General features: G+C 46.3%; 1 protein-coding gene across 5 annotated transcripts in view; it reads left to right on the top strand.

The window, feature by feature from the left end:
- Positions 1–4,240: 4,240 nt before the first annotated feature.
- Positions 4,241–20,678, top strand: part of LEF1 (lymphoid enhancer binding factor 1) — a 114,974-nt gene continuing 98,536 nt past the window's right edge. For 4 of the 5 annotated variants that reach the window (XM_053923169.1, XM_053923170.1, XM_053923167.1 and 1 more), the window contains exons 1-3: positions 4,241–5,640; positions 8,155–8,221; positions 9,676–9,809. In XM_053923169.1, the coding sequence (XP_053779144.1) occupies positions 5,428–5,640; positions 8,155–8,221; positions 9,676–9,809 (414 nt within the window). In that variant the 5' untranslated portion in view covers positions 4,241–5,427. The remainder of the gene's footprint in view (positions 5,641–8,154; positions 8,222–9,675; positions 9,810–20,678) is intronic. The other variant, XM_053923171.1, reaches the window with a different exon arrangement.

Raw genomic sequence — 20,678 nt, 5'->3', positions numbered from 1 at the left:
CCTCTGCGCACCGCTGCCCGGCCAGCCTCCCCGGCCCGAGGGTGGGTGGGGGGTCCCCCAGGGGAGTGAGGGGCGGGGTCCCTGTGCCACCCTCGGGCTGCCCGAGGCCTGTCGCCAGCCAAGTCAGGGCGCTTGAGAAAAGTTCTCAGAACGTAGGAGAAAGACTGTCACGTCCAAGCGCCCTAGGCGAGCTGTGCTGAGCCAATTTATTCCAGCTCCCATTACACTCTATGTTGGGGATCCCCCTTGCAGACGAAATGCCAGCTCAGTGCGGGAGCCGGGACCCTGCGCGGCTTCCCCTCGCAGGCCGAGCGGGGAGGGCGCGCGACAGGGCTCTTCCCGGTCCAGACGGGCCGTTCCGCGCTGCGGCAGTCCGGTCGGAGAATGACGAGAATGACCGGTGGCCTTGGGACTTGAGCCCTTGCGCCCGGTTGGCAGAGGGTCTGCTGGCGAGCCCACAGACCACGGGGTGGGACGCGGCCTGCCCTCGCAGGCCGTGGGAGGGCCGGGACCCTAAACTGGGGCTCCAGGGCCCCCAACCCAACGAGACCAGGACGCCAAGCTCGGCCCGCACCCGGCGCGGAAGAAGCCCCCCGAGGGCGGGCGCGGGCTCCGTGGGCGGACCCGGCGCTGGCCCGCGGAAGCCGGGTGTCCGCAGGCGGCCGGATTTGGGAACGACATTTTTACGGTCCCACGAGCTCTCTGCGGCCCGGCGGGTGGGGGGTTGAGTTTGTTTGTCTTTGGAGGAGAGGAGGCGGAAGAAGCCCTGGGACACAAACTGCCGTTTCCCCCGCCCTCGCCTCTCCCTTTCCCCTTCGTCCGTTAAACTGAAGGTGCGCACAGCTTTCCGTCTCTGTCTCCGGTGAGGCTGGAGTGGAAAACCCGGGCTGCCGGACGGAGCTCCGTCTCTGTAATCGCATTCTTCCTTTCTCCAATCCTCCTTAACCCTCGCTTCTCTCTTTTCGAGCATCCTCGGCCGTGGGCCCCCGCCACCCGGGATCCCAGCAACGTTGTAGCTCGCTGGGAGCGAGTCCAGGCCACACAAAGGGGAAGACCCAAAGCTCGAGTGGGGCGGGGGTGAGGGACCGCGGGGGCGGAGAGGGCTCTGCAGGGCACCGCGCTTTTTCTCTCCTCCCTGTAATTAAGGACTCACTTTAGTGTTTGTAGCTGACTCGATTTGGCAGCAAAATCGCTGGGGTGGGGGTGGGCCCGGTGGGGGTGGGGGGTCATTCTCCTAGTTCCCCTGCGGGCACCCGCGGGGAGCTGCGCCCAGTTTGCCCTGTGGGCAGCGGGCCGCGTCTCCGCTCCCCCTCCCTCGGTTCCGGCGCAGGGTGGGCGCCTCGCCCCCCACGCGCAGCCCTGCCCGCGGCGCCCGGCGCAATGGGAAGTGTTGATATAAAAAAGTCACTGTTCGCTCGCTCCCAAACTAAACCCCAACCAACCAAAGCCACCAAGAGGGGAAAAACCAACAGCAATCCAGCCAGCCCCTAGCAATTGTTTCACGGTCGGAATTAAATCACATCAAAACGCCCCCTGAAACCCACATCCTGAAGGAGTGAACCTGCAACAGCCAACCTCCAGTCGTTCGCTCGAGTTCACACGAACAACCCGCCTCTACATCCGAGGGAAGGGGGCGGCGGGGGTTTCTCTCGCGCCGCACCCACCACATCCCGGACCGTGCACCCCAAGAGGCGGCTGTGTACGTTAATAGCAGCCCCCACACGAATTAGAGACCTGCTGGCGAAGGAAATACCTTTGCCTGGAACTTCACCCCACCTGGAGGGAGAAGGGATCGTCTTCTCAGAGCCACTTCGCCCCTCCTGCGCCCTCACCCCCTTTCCCGGAGAGAGAGCCTCCGTGTGGAAATGTCAACCTCCTTCCCAGACAAAGCTTTTGAAAACTTGGTTGAATGTTTCCTAGTAAAGCACACTTTTTAAAAGACATTTGCAACAATGCTAAGGACAAGCAGCCAACATCTCGCACGCCACAGGGAAGGAAAGCAGTCACGCACACAGAGCCGGGCGCGGGGTGATTCCGAGGGTTATGGCCACGTACTGAAAGCAGACACCCACCTCCGGCCCTTCTAGTAAACAGTTCCCACTGGTTACTGGTCCCCAAATTCCCATCTTCTCGAGTGCCTCATCTCCAGGACACCTGGAGTTGAGTTCCAAATGACTCAGGGAGTCCAGATAATTAACATGAAGGAGAAAATGGGATTCGAGTGAGTTGCCACACTTTTAAACGGAGGGGGCGGGTAAAGTAGGGGGTCGTCATTTAACCTTTTTTGGCTTCCAGAAACTACCTTCTGGCCGTGCTGTGTGCCCTCTCTCCCTCCTCGAGTTTGAGGAAAAGGAACTTCTACCCTGGCTGCTTTGGTGAAGCTGCATTTTTCCAGTTCTTTTCCTGTCGGCCAATTGGCCCCCCCACCCCATATTTCTTTTAGAAAAGAGAGTATAAATGTCTGGCGTAGCGACATGTTCCCATTTCTAGGACGTTCTACTCACACTGGTACACAACTTCAAGGAAAATTGCATATGAATGCCAACCAAAAAATAAAATTGGATTCTTTCCAACCTTTTCAGTATTGCCATATAGACACACTGCAGCAGAGTACTCTTTTTATTTTTCTTCTCTAAGGCATGGCATTGTCAGCTCTGCCAAGTAGCTTTAATGTTTACTCTTCCTGGTTCCCTTCACCAGCCCTATGTCCCCAGAAAGAATTTACATGTGACTGTTCGCCGTACTCTGTGTGACCTAGTGAACCCTTTAAATGATAGTTTTTTAAATCGCTTCCTAGAAAATCCCCATCCCTAGGAAGTAGTTACCAGTTGGAGAAGTTTTAGGTGCTCACGTAGAGCACTGTTATCAGTGTGCCACCGCATTCCCTCTCAGGAAAACAAGAGGGATCTTTGCCTGACTGTTCCGGTATCAGAGAGCTAACGCCTGATTCTGTAGTAGTTTCCTTATTTTCAAATTAAGGGAGATGTAGACACATTTCTTACTGCCCCGTGTTCACTGTTCTGAGGTTTTTACAGATGGCTACTGTATTGGGTATAATAATTTTGCCTGAATTTTTAACTGAGAGGGGTTTGAGAGCAAAGGAACAAAATGTAATGTGTTTTCAAACTTCAGCTTCGCTTATATTGTTAACTTTCACAAAGTATCTCCTTAAAAGTCCTGTCCTTGTATAAAATGCATCAACGAGACAGTGGAGACTGGAGAATTTTTGAGGTTGGATTCGGATTTGCAGCTTCAAGGGTCCCTTTGAGCAGGCAGTCAGATGTGCCCAAAACTGCCAATCTTTTCTCCCTCTGCTGGCCTGGCTCTCCAGGGTCCTTCTGCGTTCTCTTCCTCCTCCTTCGGCTGCTTTTTCATCCTCTGACATTCCCACACACTGTGGGTATAATTTCGAAAATCCAGGGGAGACCTAGGTAACTCTCTATGTACATCACATGGTGAGGCTGTGATGTAAGAGAGCTTATTTCAAAAGCGATAATTAAGATCTTCAGGTTTTTTTCTTCCTCGTCCTATTACTCTCGGTACGCCTGGAGATTTTATTTTTGCTAGTATCTGATCCCTTGTGCTTTGACATTACATTTAGGAAAGCCACGACTCTCCCCCTTGTCCTTCTTGCTTCCGTTCACTCGTGAGTTGAGCCATGTCTGTTATATTTTCTTTTCCCTTCTCTCCCTCCGATTCCCGCCTCATCCGCTCGGTCAGAGCATCTATCAATGTGGTGTCGATCACAGCTGCGGCGGCTCCTCTTTCATCTTTTTCCCCTTGCCAGAGCGGCGCAGGGGTGGGGGGTAGAAGGGGAGGCGGCGAGGAGGTGTGGGTGCGACTGCAGAGGAGGGGGTGGGAAGGAGGTAAGAAGAAAAGAGATACTTAGATGATGAAGTTAAACCAGTCGGGGAGTTTCTTGTCATTTCACGCGGGCAAAGCCTGACTCTCAATAGGTAACAAGAAGAGTCCGGTCCTTCCCTCCCTTGCCAAATTGGCTGATTCTTCCCTCCAGGAGCGCGCTCGCACACAGACGCGTGCGCGCACACACAAACACACCCTAAAACTAGGACTCGTCTTACAGGCTCTGGGAAAAGAAAAAAAAGTCCTCAATCACCACCTCCACTCGCGGTCCCCCTCCTTCCCCCCCCCCCCACGGGCAGCCAAGGAGAGCTGGAGGCGGGGGATGGGAGGGGGAGGAGGAGACGCAAATGGGTAGCTTTTCAGCGCCAGCGAGGCGCGGGAGGAGGAGAAGCGGTGGGGAGGCACAGCCGCTCACCTGCGGGGTAGGGCGCGTTGGAGCGACCCAGGCTGCGTGCTCTCCGGCCAAAGAGCCGGGACGTGCCCAAATCCCGCACACGGCCAAGCCCGCAGCGTCCCCTCCCCGTGGCCGGGAGAATCCGAGGGGTGCAGCCCTTTGCTTTGACAGAGAGGCCCAGCGGAGGCGTGGAGAGCGGTGAGCGAGACAGCCCGCGAGCCAGGCTGAGAAATTCGAGCCGGGAACAAAGAGGGGTCGAGCTCTGAGCGTGTGTGTCGGCTCCAGCTCCTGGAAGAAGCATTTGGGTTCGAGGCCCCTGCTGTGACTCTCCGAGACCCCGCTGTGCCCTCCACTGCCGACTCCCAGCGCTCGACGGCACAAACTTTATTCTTGGCAAACTTCTCTTTTTCTTCTCCTCATCCTCCGCCCCCACCTCCTCCTCCTTCTCCTCCTCCTTCTCCTCCTCCTCCTCCGCCTCCTCCTCCTCCACTAGCAGATTAAACGCGCCTGGGGAAGGAAAACCGAAGCGAAAGGGAAGGAAATAAGAAGCTCTAAAGAGGACATCTCCAGCCCGGTGGCTTATTATTATTATTATTATTATTATTACCCTCCAGGAAGTTGCCAGTTCGTTATCTTCTGATTCTCCTTGCACCTTTGCCGCTGGGGCAGACGGAGCCTTTTTTGCTCAGCTCTCCCTTTTTCTCGGAAAACCAGTTCCCAAGGCGGCATCCGGCTAGGGTTGAAAGGCTTGCGCACAGACGCTCCGACGAACCTTGCTCTGCACTTCGGCAAGTCGTGCCTCTGCTGGAACCAGCGTCCCCGCGCGTCTGCTGGGGGCGTGGGGTGGCCGCCCGCTCAGTGGAGCCTAGAGCACGCCGCACCGCGCCGCACCGCCCCCCCAGAAGTGCCGGCTGCCGGGCCCTCGCAGCCCGGTGCCCGTGGGCCTCCGGAGCGGGCGCCAGCGTCAGTGTTCGCGGAGCGGGAAGGTGCGGGCGGCCTCCGGGACTCCGGAGCCATCGCAGCTGCTCCGGCTGCGGGCCGCCGGCCCCGCGCTAGCCGACCTCGCTTCCGCCCACTCTTACCGCACGCATCCTTCCAATTCTTCTTTCCTCTCCCCCCACTTTTGTTGAGTGCTCCCCCAGCAAAGCGGAGATTACAGAGTGGTCGGGATGCCCCAACTCTCCGGGGCAGGCGGCGGCGGCGGGGGGGACCCGGAACTCTGCGCCACAGACGAGATGATTCCCTTCAAGGACGAGGGCGATCCCCAGAAGGAGAAGATCTTCGCCGAGATCAGTCACCCCGAAGAGGAAGGTGACTTAGCCGACATCAAATCTTCCTTGGTTAACGAGTCCGAAATCATACCGGCCAGCAACGGACACGAGGTGAGTGGGCCGCTGCCCGAGCGCCGAGAGGCGTGGCGGGTCCCGGGATGGAGCTGCGAGTGAGAGAGGCCGGGATGGCGCCAGGCAGCCTCGTCGATGGCCCCTCCTGGGTCCCTCGTTTGCTGGGGGGTGGATGAGCCCCTGGTCAGCTTTCGACCTTTGTGTGTGTGTGTGTGTGTGTGTGTGTGCGCCCCGCGCGCGCGTGTGGGGTGGGAAGTGGAGAGCTGTGCAGGGAAACTTATTCCAGGTGGGTCCGTTTAGGGTTAGGTGGCCAAACCGTTGGTCTGCGGGTGGAGAAGGTGGCCTTTAACACGACGTTTGTCCTTCGGACTTTTCACTGGCGTTGAGAGGGTGCCATGCTCTAAAGCGAGGATGTCTGCAGTGAGAAGTTCTGCCCTAGGACGGAAAACAAAGCAGCCGCTATCTCGGTAGAGATCTCTGCAAAAATGCGTTAAACCACCAAAGGCTTAGGTAGAGACGAGCAGAGCCACAGGCGCAGAGGAAAGGGAGGCGGGCGTGGGACGGGAGGGGCTGGCCCAACCGCCTCGGAGCTGGGCTCGTGCGAAGCCGGCTGAGGGGCTCGCGCCCAGGCAGCGGGGGCAGCGTGGGGCTCGGTTCCCGCGATCGCCGGAGTCCCAGCGCCAGGCCCACTGCCTAGAGCCGTGGGTGCGCTGAGCCGAGCCATCCCTTGCAGCACCTCCCGCAACACTACATTTCTCCCACACGCGTCGCTTAAAAAAAAAAAAAAACACTTATATTTTTGGGGTTACTTTGGGCCCTGTTCAGGCCTTCAATCTACACCGAAGACAGGAGAGTCAGAGCGGTGATGGGACGGAAGCCAGGGCACCCACTCAGGGGAGGGTGGAAAGCGTTTTATCAGATCTCCTGGCCCGTGGCGGGCGACAGCGCTGGTAACTCGAGTAGAGTAAACAGAGACACGTGGGTGCCAGCGGGAGAAAGCCGCGAGCGGGGACCCCGCGGAAGGGCTATTTCAGGCTGTTGTAGAGCTGCAGAAAGGGGTGGGGTGGGCGGGTGGACCCTGACACCGGACGCTCCACTGGCCACCCTAGCTCTGCAGCTGGGAAACGCTTTGAAGGCAGTCCGGTACAAGTGTTCTGACACTTGGATGATTTCACCAACGATTCTTCCCTCCAAAGAAATTTGGAGGGTATACCCTTCTTCCTTAAATGGCATCCTTCTGCCCCCCAAAAGAAAGCGTGTGGTTTGGGGGCGGGGGCATTTGGGGTTTTAAACAACGCGTTTAAGAACACCTCAGAGTTACCTTCTTTATTGCAATGGCAGGGGTGAGTACGCATTTTAAAATGGAAGAGTGGGACCTGGGTTCTAAGGAGCATATAAGCGTGTTCTTTAACCTCTGAATCTTTCTTCCCATTATGCCAATTTGATGGGGACGTGGTGGTGGGAGGTAGGGTGAACCCAACCCCATTTAAATGGTTTGTGACCGTGTGTATTGAGGTGGGGGGGGGAGTCATGGAGTAGGGGGGATACATGTCCAAAGAACGAAAAAAACATCCAAACACTCAGGCCAAACTCTCATGCTTGTAGAGGAGCCTCTATTTCTTCCTACCCATGTCGCTCTCCTTCCTTATTCCACAAATGAATTTGCCACCATTTCACATCTTCTGCATGTTTCTGCTCTGGGGAGAAGGGTGCTGCATTTGAATCCAGGTATTAGGGCTCAGTCAATCTTTGTCCTGGAGGTAAATGGGCATGGGGCAGCCCCGAGGAAGATGGTGAAGGGGGTAATACCACTGATTTGCACGTGGTTGAGCCTGGGTGGATGGTGGTTACCAGAACTGATATTAGCTGGGCTACCTTTTAGATGTCTACAACCCGACTCTCAAATTTTCCTTTCTTTAACCACAGAGTAGTTTACTTTTCTCTTGTAGGCTTGCACTCAGCCAGCCATGGTAGGTTATAAGGAATGGAGCTCCTGCTGGGTCTGGCTTGGGACAGTGGCCTTAAGCCCGCATGTGGGAGTGGTTGGCCTGTTTTTATTTAAAATGTCATTTTCAGTTGCAAAGTGATATTTCAGCGTGCTTTTAATTGGCTTTGATTGAAGTGAACAGTGGTTGAAGAAGCTATCAAAATGATCAACGGCATTAACGCAAACTCCTATCAAAATGATCAACGGCATTAACGCAAACTCCTATCATATTAGGCATCTAAGTAGCCTTGACGCATTTTAGCAAACAGCAGTCAGACCAGCATGTGGATCTTTCCCAAATTTACTATATTGTTGTTGTTTTTCCTCTTATTATTTATCCTTCCTCTACTCCTGGGTAGATAATTATGATTTGGAAGTACTTGTTGAAAAGAAAAGGATTTTCCAGTACTTAACCCTCGCCTCCACCTCTTAGATTACTAAAACAGCTGATTGAGTTGTACCTAACCTCCTCCTTTAAGTTACCAATGGACACATACTTATATTAGTATTGTCACAAACTCTAAGGTGATTTTTTTTCTTTTGGGGGTGGGGATTTATGCTGTTAGGTGGCCAGACAAGCACAAACCTCTCAGGAGTCCTACCATGACAAGGCCAGAGAACACCCTGATGACGGTAAGACTTAATTCTACTTCTCTCAACTTAATCACTTAACAAGTGTAATTTGTGATTGTAAGTATGTTTTGCTATTTTGAGTTCCCCCTCAAAAAGAAAAAAAAGGATCAGATGTGATAAGACTGTGCCCACTCTTTTTAATAAAATGTGGGGAAACCCAGGAAACGTAATGCTTGTCTCTAATGTGTATTTATGTAATTTTAAAACTGTCTTTGAATGAGTTAGGGGCCTTTGGATTTCATTTGGCTTCCAGATTCTTTGTGGAAGAGGAAACAATGACTTTTCCTCTTTTTCTTATTTTACTAAGTTTTAATTGGCTTAGATCTTTAGCATTTGTTCCTGCATTGTTATAAAGAGTGACAGTCTAAACCAATTTATTTTCTAACATGAATAGTTTCACATGGATTTTCATTTGTTAAAATGCTATTTCCACTTACAGTGAGAAGGCAAAGAGAGAATGCATAGAATAAAGCAGGATGCTCAGTAAAGCAGAATCTAACTCGTAGAAATATAAAACTTCATTTGTAAAATTAGGAGCTATGCAAATGAAACATGATAGTCTGACTTCCTCCGCATTTTTTATTCTTGCTCAAAACTTAAAAAATTGAACATGTATTTTTTAGATTTAAGGAGGATTCTGTGTGACTTTAAAAGAATCAAAGAATATGTAGGGTTTCCTCGTTGGGCAGTCTGCTTTTTTCCTTTGATTATTTGCAAGTGGCCTGACCAGACGAGGTGTTTATACATACAGTGTGTCAGCCAGAGAAGAAAGGGAGAGAACTATAATATCAGGCTTCTTTCTGTGCTACAAAGTAGTCACACAGGTTAAAGAGAAGAAATGTATATACTGAACACAAGCAAATTGCCTTGGCAAAATGATGTAAGAGTAGCACATAAAATTAAGCTACTGGAGTTACTCCTTATAAATTTGGGTAGTTCCTCATGTACTAGTTACAGCTCTCTTCCTCAGTAAAATCTAGAAATTTTCTAGAAATTTAGAAGCACAGGTAGGATTTTCAAGCTTGCCTATAAGGTGGAGAGTAAGTTTAAGTGTATAAATATATGCTTGTGTGAATAGCTAGATGGCCTAATATATTTATATTAGAGCTTCAGGTTTGTGTATGTTCTTTCACGTGTCTCTTTTTCTAGTCCAGCCTGTTGGTATCCGAACAAATTAAATTAGATGGGTAACACTTATTTTTGTAAAAACACCAGTCTGTAGTAGCAGTAAATTGAAACACATGTTTTTAAAACATCTGGTTCCCTGCTAATTTCATTTAAGGGAATAAATACTATCAATCTAAAATAGAGCGCAATAATTCAGTTACAATGTTTTGTAAACAACTCTTTTATGAAAGGCCTGATTTGTCATGGAACTAGATGATTTTCAAATAAAAAACAGTAATATGAAAAGGAAGCCAGTGCATCATCAATTGTTCTTTGGATTCTCCCAGGGAAACATCCAGATGGAGGCCTTTACAACAAGGGACCCTCCTACTCGAGTTATTCTGGGTACATAATGATGCCGAATATGAATAATGACCCATACATGTCAAATGGATCTCTTTCTCCACCCATTCCAAGAACAGTGAGTAACATGCAATCTGTAACATGTTGCAGATTATTTTCAGAAGAGCAAATTGATTTGTATTTTGGCAAAATGTTTTTTTAAACACATTGGAAATGCTTTTTATTATATATGACCAGTCAGTCATTGCTAAATAAGATCTGTTATGAGGAATGGCTGCCTTAAAAGTGTTCTAACTTGGATGTCTTGCATTTGGAATTTCATCTATTGGCTTTTTGGGTTAAGATTAATAATAACAGATCACCAATTATCATGAAATCAAGTAAAGTCAACAGATTTATGATTTTATGAGTATTGTGTTTTCTGTGCTGATGAGAGGGGAAAAAGGATTTACTCTTTCAGTTAGCTAAGTAGTATATAGCTTTCACTGCCCTGAGGCTATCCAGCATCAGAACTAAATTGGCTCATTTGGAGCTGAACATTCAGAATGTTACTTCAGCTTCTAAAACAGTGTCCTCCTTGTATTGTATTAGCTAATGTTTCTTTAATATCAGTTGGAATGAGCTATTTTTACTTTATTGTCAATTGTCGAGAAAATGTCACTTAAAGATAACCCTATGAAAACGGTCCTTTTTATCTTGTGATTCAGTTAACGTTTAAAGTTGTAAAAGTGCAATGGCACTATGACTGCACGGTGCAGATGCGTAGCACTGTGAGGGGTTCCAGATCTGTTGCTCGATGGTATTTCTCTTTTGCTGGGAAGCGGAAACCTCATTTATATAAAGCAAGCGTCTAAAGGGGAACATGTAGTATGGGAACGTATGACGTGCTGGTGATGCGGTGCCCCTGAGAACCGTCCCTGTGGCAGGAGGGTTTGCTCTTCACTGCTCCATCAACACACTGACCTTCTTCACTCCATCTCACTCTCCCTCCACCACCTAAAAGCCAACAAAAAGCACGTATGTCTGGGTCTTAGGGATTACAGTTTCGTTCTACCTGGCCCTCCTTGAAGTCAGATTCTGATCGTAAAAATGAACCTATGATTTTTGCCTTCTTAGCCCAGTTCTTCCACTAAGTGAAAAAAATTAGCCACAATCATCTGGAGAAAGTAGTGTCATTCAGACCTCAGTGAACAGAATCTGGGATGGAGAAGATTCACCAAAATTGCCAAGAGGAATGGCTCATACTCACAAGAGTATTTGTGTTTATCTTGATTATCTACAGTACTCAGTTGTTGGAATTATAGGTATATGACATGTAACTATTTTATGTGGGCACTGTAATTTAGATGTTACTGTAATTATTTTTCCACAGTTTTCAAAGAGATATTTGACCTTTTGTGCAGGGAGTAAGATTTTTCTAGTTTTCGTGTCATGGCCACAGTGGTGATCTCGGAGGTCTCTTGACGGTCGCTCTAGGTGATAACAACTTCACATTTCATTCTAAAAGGCTTTTTCAGTATGTAACGTAGAGATGCCTGCGTGGTAAATATGAATCTCCTACCGAGAAAGTGAATAAACTAATAAAAACAAACATAGTTTAATATTTAGAGGCCACCCCCAAATACATGGTTCTCTAAGTTTTAAAATTTGTAGGAGAGTTTGCGTTTCTTGAACTGAACATGCAAACATAGCAGATATTTCTTTTATAACTGTGGTATTTTGTTTTGTTGGGGGGTTTTTAGAGGAATGTGGAGAATATATTTTAGATAAGGAATAATTGAAGATTAGTGTTGAAAGGCTTTTTAGAACAACAAATAATCTTTCTGACAAGTCTAGATTACAGTCTCTAACTTGTTAAACAATAGAAAATAGCCACTAAAACAATCACACTTTTCAAAGCTGAGCACACAGTTAATGCTTAATGAGTATTTGTGGGGATTTGTTCCGTAGTTCAGCTACTTCTTCTTTCAAAACATTTTTAAGGACAATGTAATAAAAATCTATTGGTGTTTATAAATGATCCCTACTAATGTTGAAAATCATTTCTTCTTTTTTTCTTTCAACCAGCAGTTTCTTCCTTCAGCATTTCTCTCCAACTCCCCCTGACCCCTGTATATTAATCATTTTGAAATTTTGATAGAAAATGGAAGGTATTTATTATTAGTGTATGTATTAAAATTTTGAGGCCAGTAAATTGAACAGCCATTCATTGTTAAGGAAAGATTTGTGGCCAGAATAAATGTTGGTGGGTGTAGAGTGGAAGAGAGTGGGGTGTGGTCAGGAAACAGTTACTTTACCCTCTTATCTGCTGCTTTGCTTTATTCTGTTACATTTTAGGACACATTTATTTTAGGCACATTTTCTTGCAGATATTTTGCAGGTTGCACAATTCCAGAAGCTTTTCTGATTTAGCCACAAGGCTATGTCCAATTGTTTTACTTAAGGCTGGACCGAAATGAGTTGCAATCTTTGGTGTTTAATATCTAACAGCTGTTTTTAACGTGTCTGAGACCCAAGACACTTGAATGGGAAGGCAGCCTCTCTCCATCACCCCCTAACCACACTTCTGCCTTCTCGATCTCTAACTCTGTCCTTAGCAGGAGTGTTTGTGTAACCGATGTCCCAGTGATAGGTTTTTATGTGGGGTGTCAGGAACAGGGTGACCATTTGTGTTTGGATTAAGGTGGGAGCAGCCCTCAGGCATCCCTTTACTGGAATTTGCATTACAAACAACTGCTTGTTTACTGCATCTGCCACCTGCAGGTGTTACGACTAGAAAAACATCTGGGGGTGGGGGAAGGTCCCGACTGCTCCTTCCCACACAGAATCTTTGTTAGTAACTGCAGGTAATCTAGAGAATACCAGCTAGGGCTACAGGCACGCACAGAAATGTTTCTGCTGGTAGCTCATTCTGCCAATTCCGTATGCTTTTCCTCTTTTTTAGACAAACACTGACATGTACGGTCACACAGGTTTTACAGTACTTGTGACCTAAGTACAGGATTGCCTACTCAGGAGAACCACCCTGGCCAATCCAGCTTTTTTCCTTCAGGAGGGAAATTTTAATGGGCTAATTACACCCTTCCACAGCTGGAATTCTTAGTGGTGTGTCTATACCACAAATCTTACAGTTGGGTGTTTCTCCGAATTTTAAATAAGAATTCTTAATTCAGATCAAATGGACCTAGCAAGAAAGTACCTATAATGAAAATGCATTTGGTGTCAGAGTGAGTTCTCGCAGCCCAGTAAACCTTGGCTTGTCTTCATAGAGAGTGAGAAGAAGATGCAGGAGCCTGTTGAACACATTAGAGCAAAGACCTGGCGACTGTATTAAAAGCATACGCTCAAGCCTTTCTTTCTCTAAGTCTCCTTTATGAAAATCCCTGTAGGCCAATGGTAAAGGTTAATATTCAAAGAAAAAACTAGTTTGTTTCCTCCTCTGTGGGGTCCTGGCACTTGTATGCCTGAATATCGTGTGAGCAGTGAGCTTGGCCGGCTTTAACCTAGTGAAAGTTCCCATTGGCCTAGTGCACTGTGGTTATTCATCTTAGGCGTCAGGCTTCCATTTGTCCCTCACACAACCCAAATGTTTAACACCTTTGAAGAGAAACATCTCCTTTCTCTTCAGCCGCTTGGGGGAGGGAAAAGCAGCAGGCTTAGTGCAGCTGTCCCACCAACCACGGGAGCACCTGGGCAGCACAGTGCTGCCGACTGCCTGTTTGTTTCTCTGCTTTCTTTCTGAATGGACTTGTACGTGGGAAAGGAAGGTGTCTGTTTGCATTTTATCTTCCTTATTTTTATTAGACACTGCTATTAAAATGTTTCGGGGGTTCTTTTTTCATTATTTCCAACAACTCATTAGTTTGGGTTCCAGTGTATGGTTTTTACCTTAAGGGAATCAACATCTGGATATCTGATGAACAGAATTATACCTATCATACCTTTGTCTTAACCTCCCCCCGTGTTTTTATTTGCTTACAAATAGCTGAAATTTGATTTCTGTCATTGCTCCCATCTGGAATTAAGGAACTAAGGTGGATACGTGCAATCAGTAAGCTTACCCTTAAATCACTGTCACATTCGTGTGTAGCTTTGAAAATAGTCACAGAAATAATAATTCAAGGGTAGAGGAGACTATGGCTTGTATTTTGAGCAAGATTTTTAAAAAGATTTTATTTATTTATTTTTAGACAGAGGGGAAGGGAGGGAGAAAAAGAGGAAGAGCAACATCAATTTGTGGTTGCCTCTCGTGTACCCCCAACCAGGGACCTGGCCTGCAACCCAAACATGTGTCCTGACTGTGAATCAAACTGTGAACCCTTTGGATTGCAGGCCAGCACTCAGTCCACTGAGCCACACCAGCCAGGGCTTGAGCAAGATTTTTAAGAGAGTATGTCTTTCCACTTTACTGCAAGGAGCTACTTACTTTCACTTACTGACAAGTTACTTTTAATTTTCTAATCTGAGTTGTATACTTTTTGGAGTTAAGTGTATTAAATTTTCCTCTTTACCTCAAGTGCAGGAGAAGTTAAGTTTTTAGAAAGTGTGTTCTCTTTCAGATTTGAATATAGATGTCAGAAGAAAGCATGGGAAAATTCCCTAGAGGTTCCAGACTCTTCTGTTTGATTCATTCTTAATTGTACTGCTACAAAGTTGGGAAAAGGTCACAATAAGAATAATTGGGTGCTGTTGCATCCCCCTTACGCAATTATCTTAGCTATCTTACGAACAACAGTTTGCTTATTCCAGTGGCCCAGGGCTCACACTGCATGGGCCTGCGGGCGCTGGTGTATGACTGGTACTGCAAGAGTATGATCCTTATTCAGATATATATTTTTTGAAATAATCTTAGAAATTTCTTGTTTATTTATAAGGACCTGAGAACAAACCAATTTCAGTAAAACAAGGCCATGAAAACAACCTGCAGAAAATCTTCCTCTTTTAAGTAACCTTCTTCTACCCCCATACAGGTCCTGGGTTTGCTCTTATCAACCCCATTATTTTGATTCAGTCTCTCTTGTGGCCAAAGACTTATGTGGGATTTAACAGGACAGAGATAGGGCCTCACAAAGGGGTCTATCTGAACTTGAACTTTAGCCTCAGAAGTATTCTTCCATAATACCAACTGAGAAACTTTTGCAGCTTTTGAGGCTTTTTTTTTTTTTTTTAAACTAATCCTGTTCTTTAGACAGAACCATTTTTGGTTTATGTGACTTTTTTAAAAAAAATTGGATCATTCCATTCTTCTCTGTCTCCTTTTGTTTCTCATTTATGTATTATAGATATGATTAGAATTTTATAAAACTAGTTCCCCTTTGACATTGAGATAGACTTGGAATTTAAAGACAAAAATATGCCAGCATGGTCTGTGGGCCAGCAGAAAAGCACATCTGTTTTATTTCTGGGCAAAGTAGAGCTCAGAGTTACTGGGTTGGCCAAAAAATTCATTTGTTTTTTTCCATACAATGGCCCTAGTAGTACTTAGTTGTCTTTAACTATATTCAAAAAATTTTTGTTAGATTGAATTGTGACAGCTGTCTTATCAGTGTTCATTTAAACAACTTATCAAAATTGATAAATTTTTTGGAGCCATTTTAATATTGAAGATGGGAGAAAATATGCAACATTTTTAGCTTTAGTATTATGCTTTATTATTTCAAGAAAGGTAAAAACACAACTGAAATGCAAAAAAGATTTGTGCAATGTGTGGAGAAGGTGCTGTGACTGATTGAATGTATCAGAAATGGTTTGCGAAGTTTCTTGGTACTATTGACATTTTGGCCAAATGATTCTTTGCTGTGGGGCTCTCTTATGCATTGGAAGATGTTTAGCAGCACCCCTGGCCTCTGCCCACTAGAAGCCAATAATGGGAGATAGCTGATATACTCAAAATACCCAATAAAGTTATTGGTGAAAATGAAAAATATATCTTTTATGGAAAAAACTAAACAGAATTTTTGGCCAACCCAATATAGAGGTACTGCTGTTATGGGACTACAGTTTGTAAAAAGAAGATATTCATTTAACACTTGGATCTTTAACGTTATTAAGGGTTATGCCAAACTGAGACAATTTGTGGAAGGTAATATTGCAGCAATCAAGAGACTTAGTACTTTCTACTGTCCTGACAGTTCCTTACTCATTTGGAAAAGGCAACCGTTGGATTTTATTTAAATAATTAAAAAAATACGTTTTAGCTTCATGGTCACTTTTTAAATATTAATTGTGACCTTATGAAGTCACAGTCTAGGAATGTAGACTCTGCTATAAGCTATTAAGTCATTTTAGGCAACTTAGTGATCCAATCTCTAAGATTTAGAGGCATAAAGCCAGAAAATGACCTACAAATGAACAACGAAGAGTGGGCGGCAGGGTTTGAAATGCACCCACGGGGGAGTGGGGAGTTGAACACAGATAGCGAACAGGGGTTCCTAACTCAAGAGATTTTGGTAAGGTAGCCAACCTCGTCTGTACTATTTATAGACAATTAACCGAGGCTCTTCAGAGGAGTAAAGTCTCTAAAATAGTATGTTTGAACACAGTGCCTCGTCTATCTAGAATTATAAACCTGCCAAAGTTATTTACTTGCTATATGGAGACCACTTACAAAGCTCACTGAAGAATGGTACTCTCCTGCCTTCAGTTTGTAGTGGCAAATTTGCAAGGGTATTAGGGAGCCAACAAGATTTTTGGTTACCTGTGTCCTTTCTCCTATCTGGCTGAGAAATATGACTGGAAGAGATGTTGCATCACAGAGGTCTAGAAATGGGTTTTATTTTTGCAGGTAATGAGAGACAAGTAAACTCTAAAAAACATTTGACTATTGACCATTGTTTCTAGCTATGCCCACAAGTAATTTGTCATACAAATGTGTTGTTGCCCTCCTGGCCGCTGCCCCTTCCCCTCAACCAACTAGCTCAAACCAGTCTTGCCTGTACGCAGCCTTGCGTGCCGACTTCTGCTCCAAGCATATGCAACCCTGCAGCCTGGAGGCGACCTACAGCATGTGGGACACCAACGTTGGCCTCACCCCTGGTTTCTGATGGAGAAAAGGGAAAAGCTATCAAGGCTGCATTCGGCATGCCCCTAGGGGCCTGCCTCAGAAAATCACAAGATGGAGGTGTAGGTAAACAGGGCTTGCCTCCTCGCACACCTCGCAAAAATGCAACTAAACTACAATACAACCATCACCCAGAATCATTAGAAAATTGAGCTGCATGGAAGTCCGACAACCAAGGAATTAAAGAAATCACATCTGTCCAGATGGGTAGGAGGGGCAGAGACACAGAGATGCAGAATGGGCAATCCCACATCCACATGTGGTGGATAAAAATTAGGAGGGATACCTTAGAAGTGAGGGATCCCGGCCCCACACTTGACCACCCAGCCAAGGTTCCATTGCCAGGAAAATAAGTCCCCATAACTTCTGGCTGTAAAAACCAGTGGGGGTTGAGGAGGTGGAAGAAAGTTCAGGATTCTCAGGACTCTACTCTTAAAGGGCCCCAAATGGACTTAGGACTTATGCAGACTCACTCCCTCTGGGCTCCAGCAGTGGGGTAGCAGCTAGAAGGGCACCAGTGGATTACAGGGAGAAACTGAAGTGTCTGGCATCAGGGCGAGTGCCAGGGGACAGCTTCCTCCTGGACAAAACTCCAGAGGCAAGGCAGCAGCCATTGTCCCTTTTCTGAGCCCTCCCCCACACAGAGCCACAGAGCAGTGACACCATGTCTGAGCCTCATCACAAGGGTTTCCTCACCCTGGCGATTACCTAAGGCTCTGCACCATCCAACTTACAGGTGCACTTTTCTACAATAAGTCACACTACTAAGACAGGGAGTTAGAGCAGCTCTGCCTTATACACAGAAACAAGCACAGGGAGGCTGCCAAAATGAGGAGACAAAGAACTATGGCCCAAATGAAAGAACAGAACAAAACTACAGAAAAAGAATTAAATGAAATGGAGATAAGCAACCTATCAGATGGAGAGTTCAAAACACTGGTTATTAGGACTCTTAAGGAACTCACTGTGTACTTCAACAGCATAAAAAAGACCCAGGCAGAAATGAAGGTTACACTAAGTGAAATAAAAAATTTACAGGGAACTAACAAGTGGAGTGGATGAAGCCAAGAATGAAATCAATGATTTGGAACATAAGGAGGAAAAATATTCAATCAGAACAGCAGTAAGAAAGGAACCAAGAGGGAGGCGTAGGTAGACACACTGTGCCTACTCGCACAACCAGAACTGACAGAAAATCGAACGGCAAGGAAGTCCGACACCAAGGAGATAAAAAAGAAACATTCATACCGGTAGGAGGGGCAGAGACGGGCAGCCGGGCGGAGAGGACTCGCGTGGCTGTGGTGGCACCAAGACTGGCGGAGTGTGGGATGAACTGGGCAGGCAGTCTGACCACTGGCATACCCTGCGGCCCCACATTCGCGCACAGATAAACCGGGACAAACGGCGGGGAGCGAAGCAGACCTCACAACCCAGGTCTCCAGCACGGGAAAATAAAGCCTCAAACCTCTGAGTGAAAACACCCGTGGGGGTTGGGGCGGCAGCAGGAGAGACTCCCAGCCTCACAGGAGAGGTTGTTGGAGAGACCCACAGGGGCCTAGAGCGTGCACAAGCCCACTCACTCGGGAACCAGCACCAGAGGGGCCTAATTTGATTGTGGGTAGTGGAGGGAGTGACTGAAATCTGGTGGAGAGTGGAGCAAGCGCCATTGCTCCCTCTCAGCCCCTCCCCCATATACAGCGCAACAACCAGCGTTACCCCGCCCCAGGAAACACCTAAGGCTCCACCACTTTACGTAACAGACGCGCCAAGACAAAAAAAAAAAAAAAAAAAAAAAGGCCCAGATGACAGAACACTTCAAAGCTTCAAAATAATTCAACTAAGCAGTGAACAGATAGCCAACCTATCAGATGCACAGTTCAAAACACTGGTAATTAGGACACTCACAGAATTGGCTGAATTTGGTCGAAAACTAGATGAAAAAATGAAGGCTATGCTAAGAGAGACAAAGGAAAATGTACAGGGAACCAATAGTAATGCGAAGGAAACTGGGACTCAAATCAACAGTGTGGACCAGAAGGAAGAAAGAAACATCCAACCAGAAAAGAATGAAGAAATAAGAATTTGGAAAAATGAGGAGAGGCTTAAGAACCTCCAGGACATCTTGAAACGTTCCAACATCCGAATTATAGGGGTGCCAGAAGGAGAAGAGGAAGAACAAAAAATTGAAAACTTATTTGAACAAATATTGAAGGAGAACTTCCCTAATCTGGCAAAGGAAATAGACTTCCAGGAAGTCCAGGAAGCTCAGAGAGTTCCAAAGAAGCTGGACCCAAGGAGGAACACACCAAGGCACATCGTAATTACATTACCCAAGATTAAGCAGAAGGAGAGAATCTTAGAAGCAGCAAGGGATAAGGACACAGTTCCTACAAAGGAATTCCCATAAGACTGTCAGCTGATTTCTCAAAAGAAACCTTCCAGGCAAGAAGGGGCTGGCGAGAAGTATTCCAAGTCAGGAGAGGCAAGGGCCTACATCCAAGATTACTGTATCCAGCAAAGCTATCATTTAGAATGAAAGGGCAGATAAAGTGCTTCTCAGATAAGGTCAAGTTAAAGGAGTTCATCATCACCAAGCCATTATTATATGAAATGTTAAAGGGAGTTACCTAAGAAAAAGAAGATAGAAAATATGAACAGTAAAAATGATAGCAAACTCACAGTTATAAACAACTGCACCTAAAACAAAAACAAAAGCAAACTAAGCAAACAACTAGAACAGGAACAGAACCACAGAAATGGAGATCATATGGAGGGTTATCAACAGGGGAGTGGGAGGGAGAGAGAGAGGGGGGAAAGGTACAGAGAATAAATAGCATAAATGATAGGTGAAAAATAGACAGGGGGAGGGTAAGAATAGTATAGGAAATGTAGAAGCCAAAGAACTTATAAGTATGACCCATGGACATGAACTATAGGGGGGGAATGTGGGAGGGAGGGGGTGTGCAGGATGGAGTGGAGTGAAGGGGGGGAAATGGGACAACTGTAATAGCATAATCAATAAAGATATTTTTTTAAAAGAAGAACAGCAGTAAGAAATGTGAATCCAGGATAACAAGGATAGTCTAAGGAGCCTCTAGGACCACGTCAAATGTACCAACATTCCCATCATAGGGGTGCCAGAAGGAGAAGAGAAACAGCAAGAAATTGGAAATCTATTTGAAAAACTAATGAGAGAAAACTTCCCTAATTTGATAAAGGAAATAGACATGCAAGTCCAGGAAGCACAGAGAGCCCCAAACAAGATGGATGCAAAGAGGCCCACTCCAAGACACATCATAATTGTAATGCCAACAGTTAAAGATAAAGAGAGAATCTTAAAAGCAGCATGAGAAGTTAGTTACCTACAGGGGAGTTGCCATAAGACTGTCAGCTGGTTTCTGAAAAGAAACTGAAGACTAGAAGAGACTGGTAGCAAGTATTCAAAGTGAAAAAGTACGGACCTACAACCTAGATTCCTCTATCCAGCAAAGCTATCATTTAGAATGGAAAGGCAGATAAAGTGCTTCACAGACAAAGTAAAGGTAATGGAGTTCATCATCACCAAGCCCTTATTATATGAAATGTCAAAGGGACTTATTTAAGAAAAAGAAGAGCAAAACTATGAACATTAAAGTGACAATGAATTCACAACTATCAACAATTGAATCTAAAAAACAAACTAAGCAAGTAAGTAGAACAGAAACAGATTCATAGATATGGAGATCATTTGGAGGGTTATCAGTTGCGAGGGGGAGAGGGAGAAAAGGGGGAAAGGTACAGGGATTAAGTACAAATTGGTAGGTATAGACTAGACAGGCATATTAAGAATAGCATAGGAAATGGAGAAGCCAAAGAACTTATATGCATGACCCATGGACATGAACTAAGGGGGAATTGCAGGAGGGAATGGGGTTCCAGGTGGAGGGG

Source organism: Desmodus rotundus, chromosome 4 (assembly GCF_022682495.2).
Source record: "Desmodus rotundus isolate HL8 chromosome 4, HLdesRot8A.1, whole genome shotgun sequence".
Lineage (NCBI taxonomy): Eukaryota > Metazoa > Chordata > Mammalia > Chiroptera > Phyllostomidae > Desmodus > Desmodus rotundus.
Note: the sequence above shows the minus strand (reverse complement) of the source record. Positions and strands in the feature narration are given on the sequence as shown.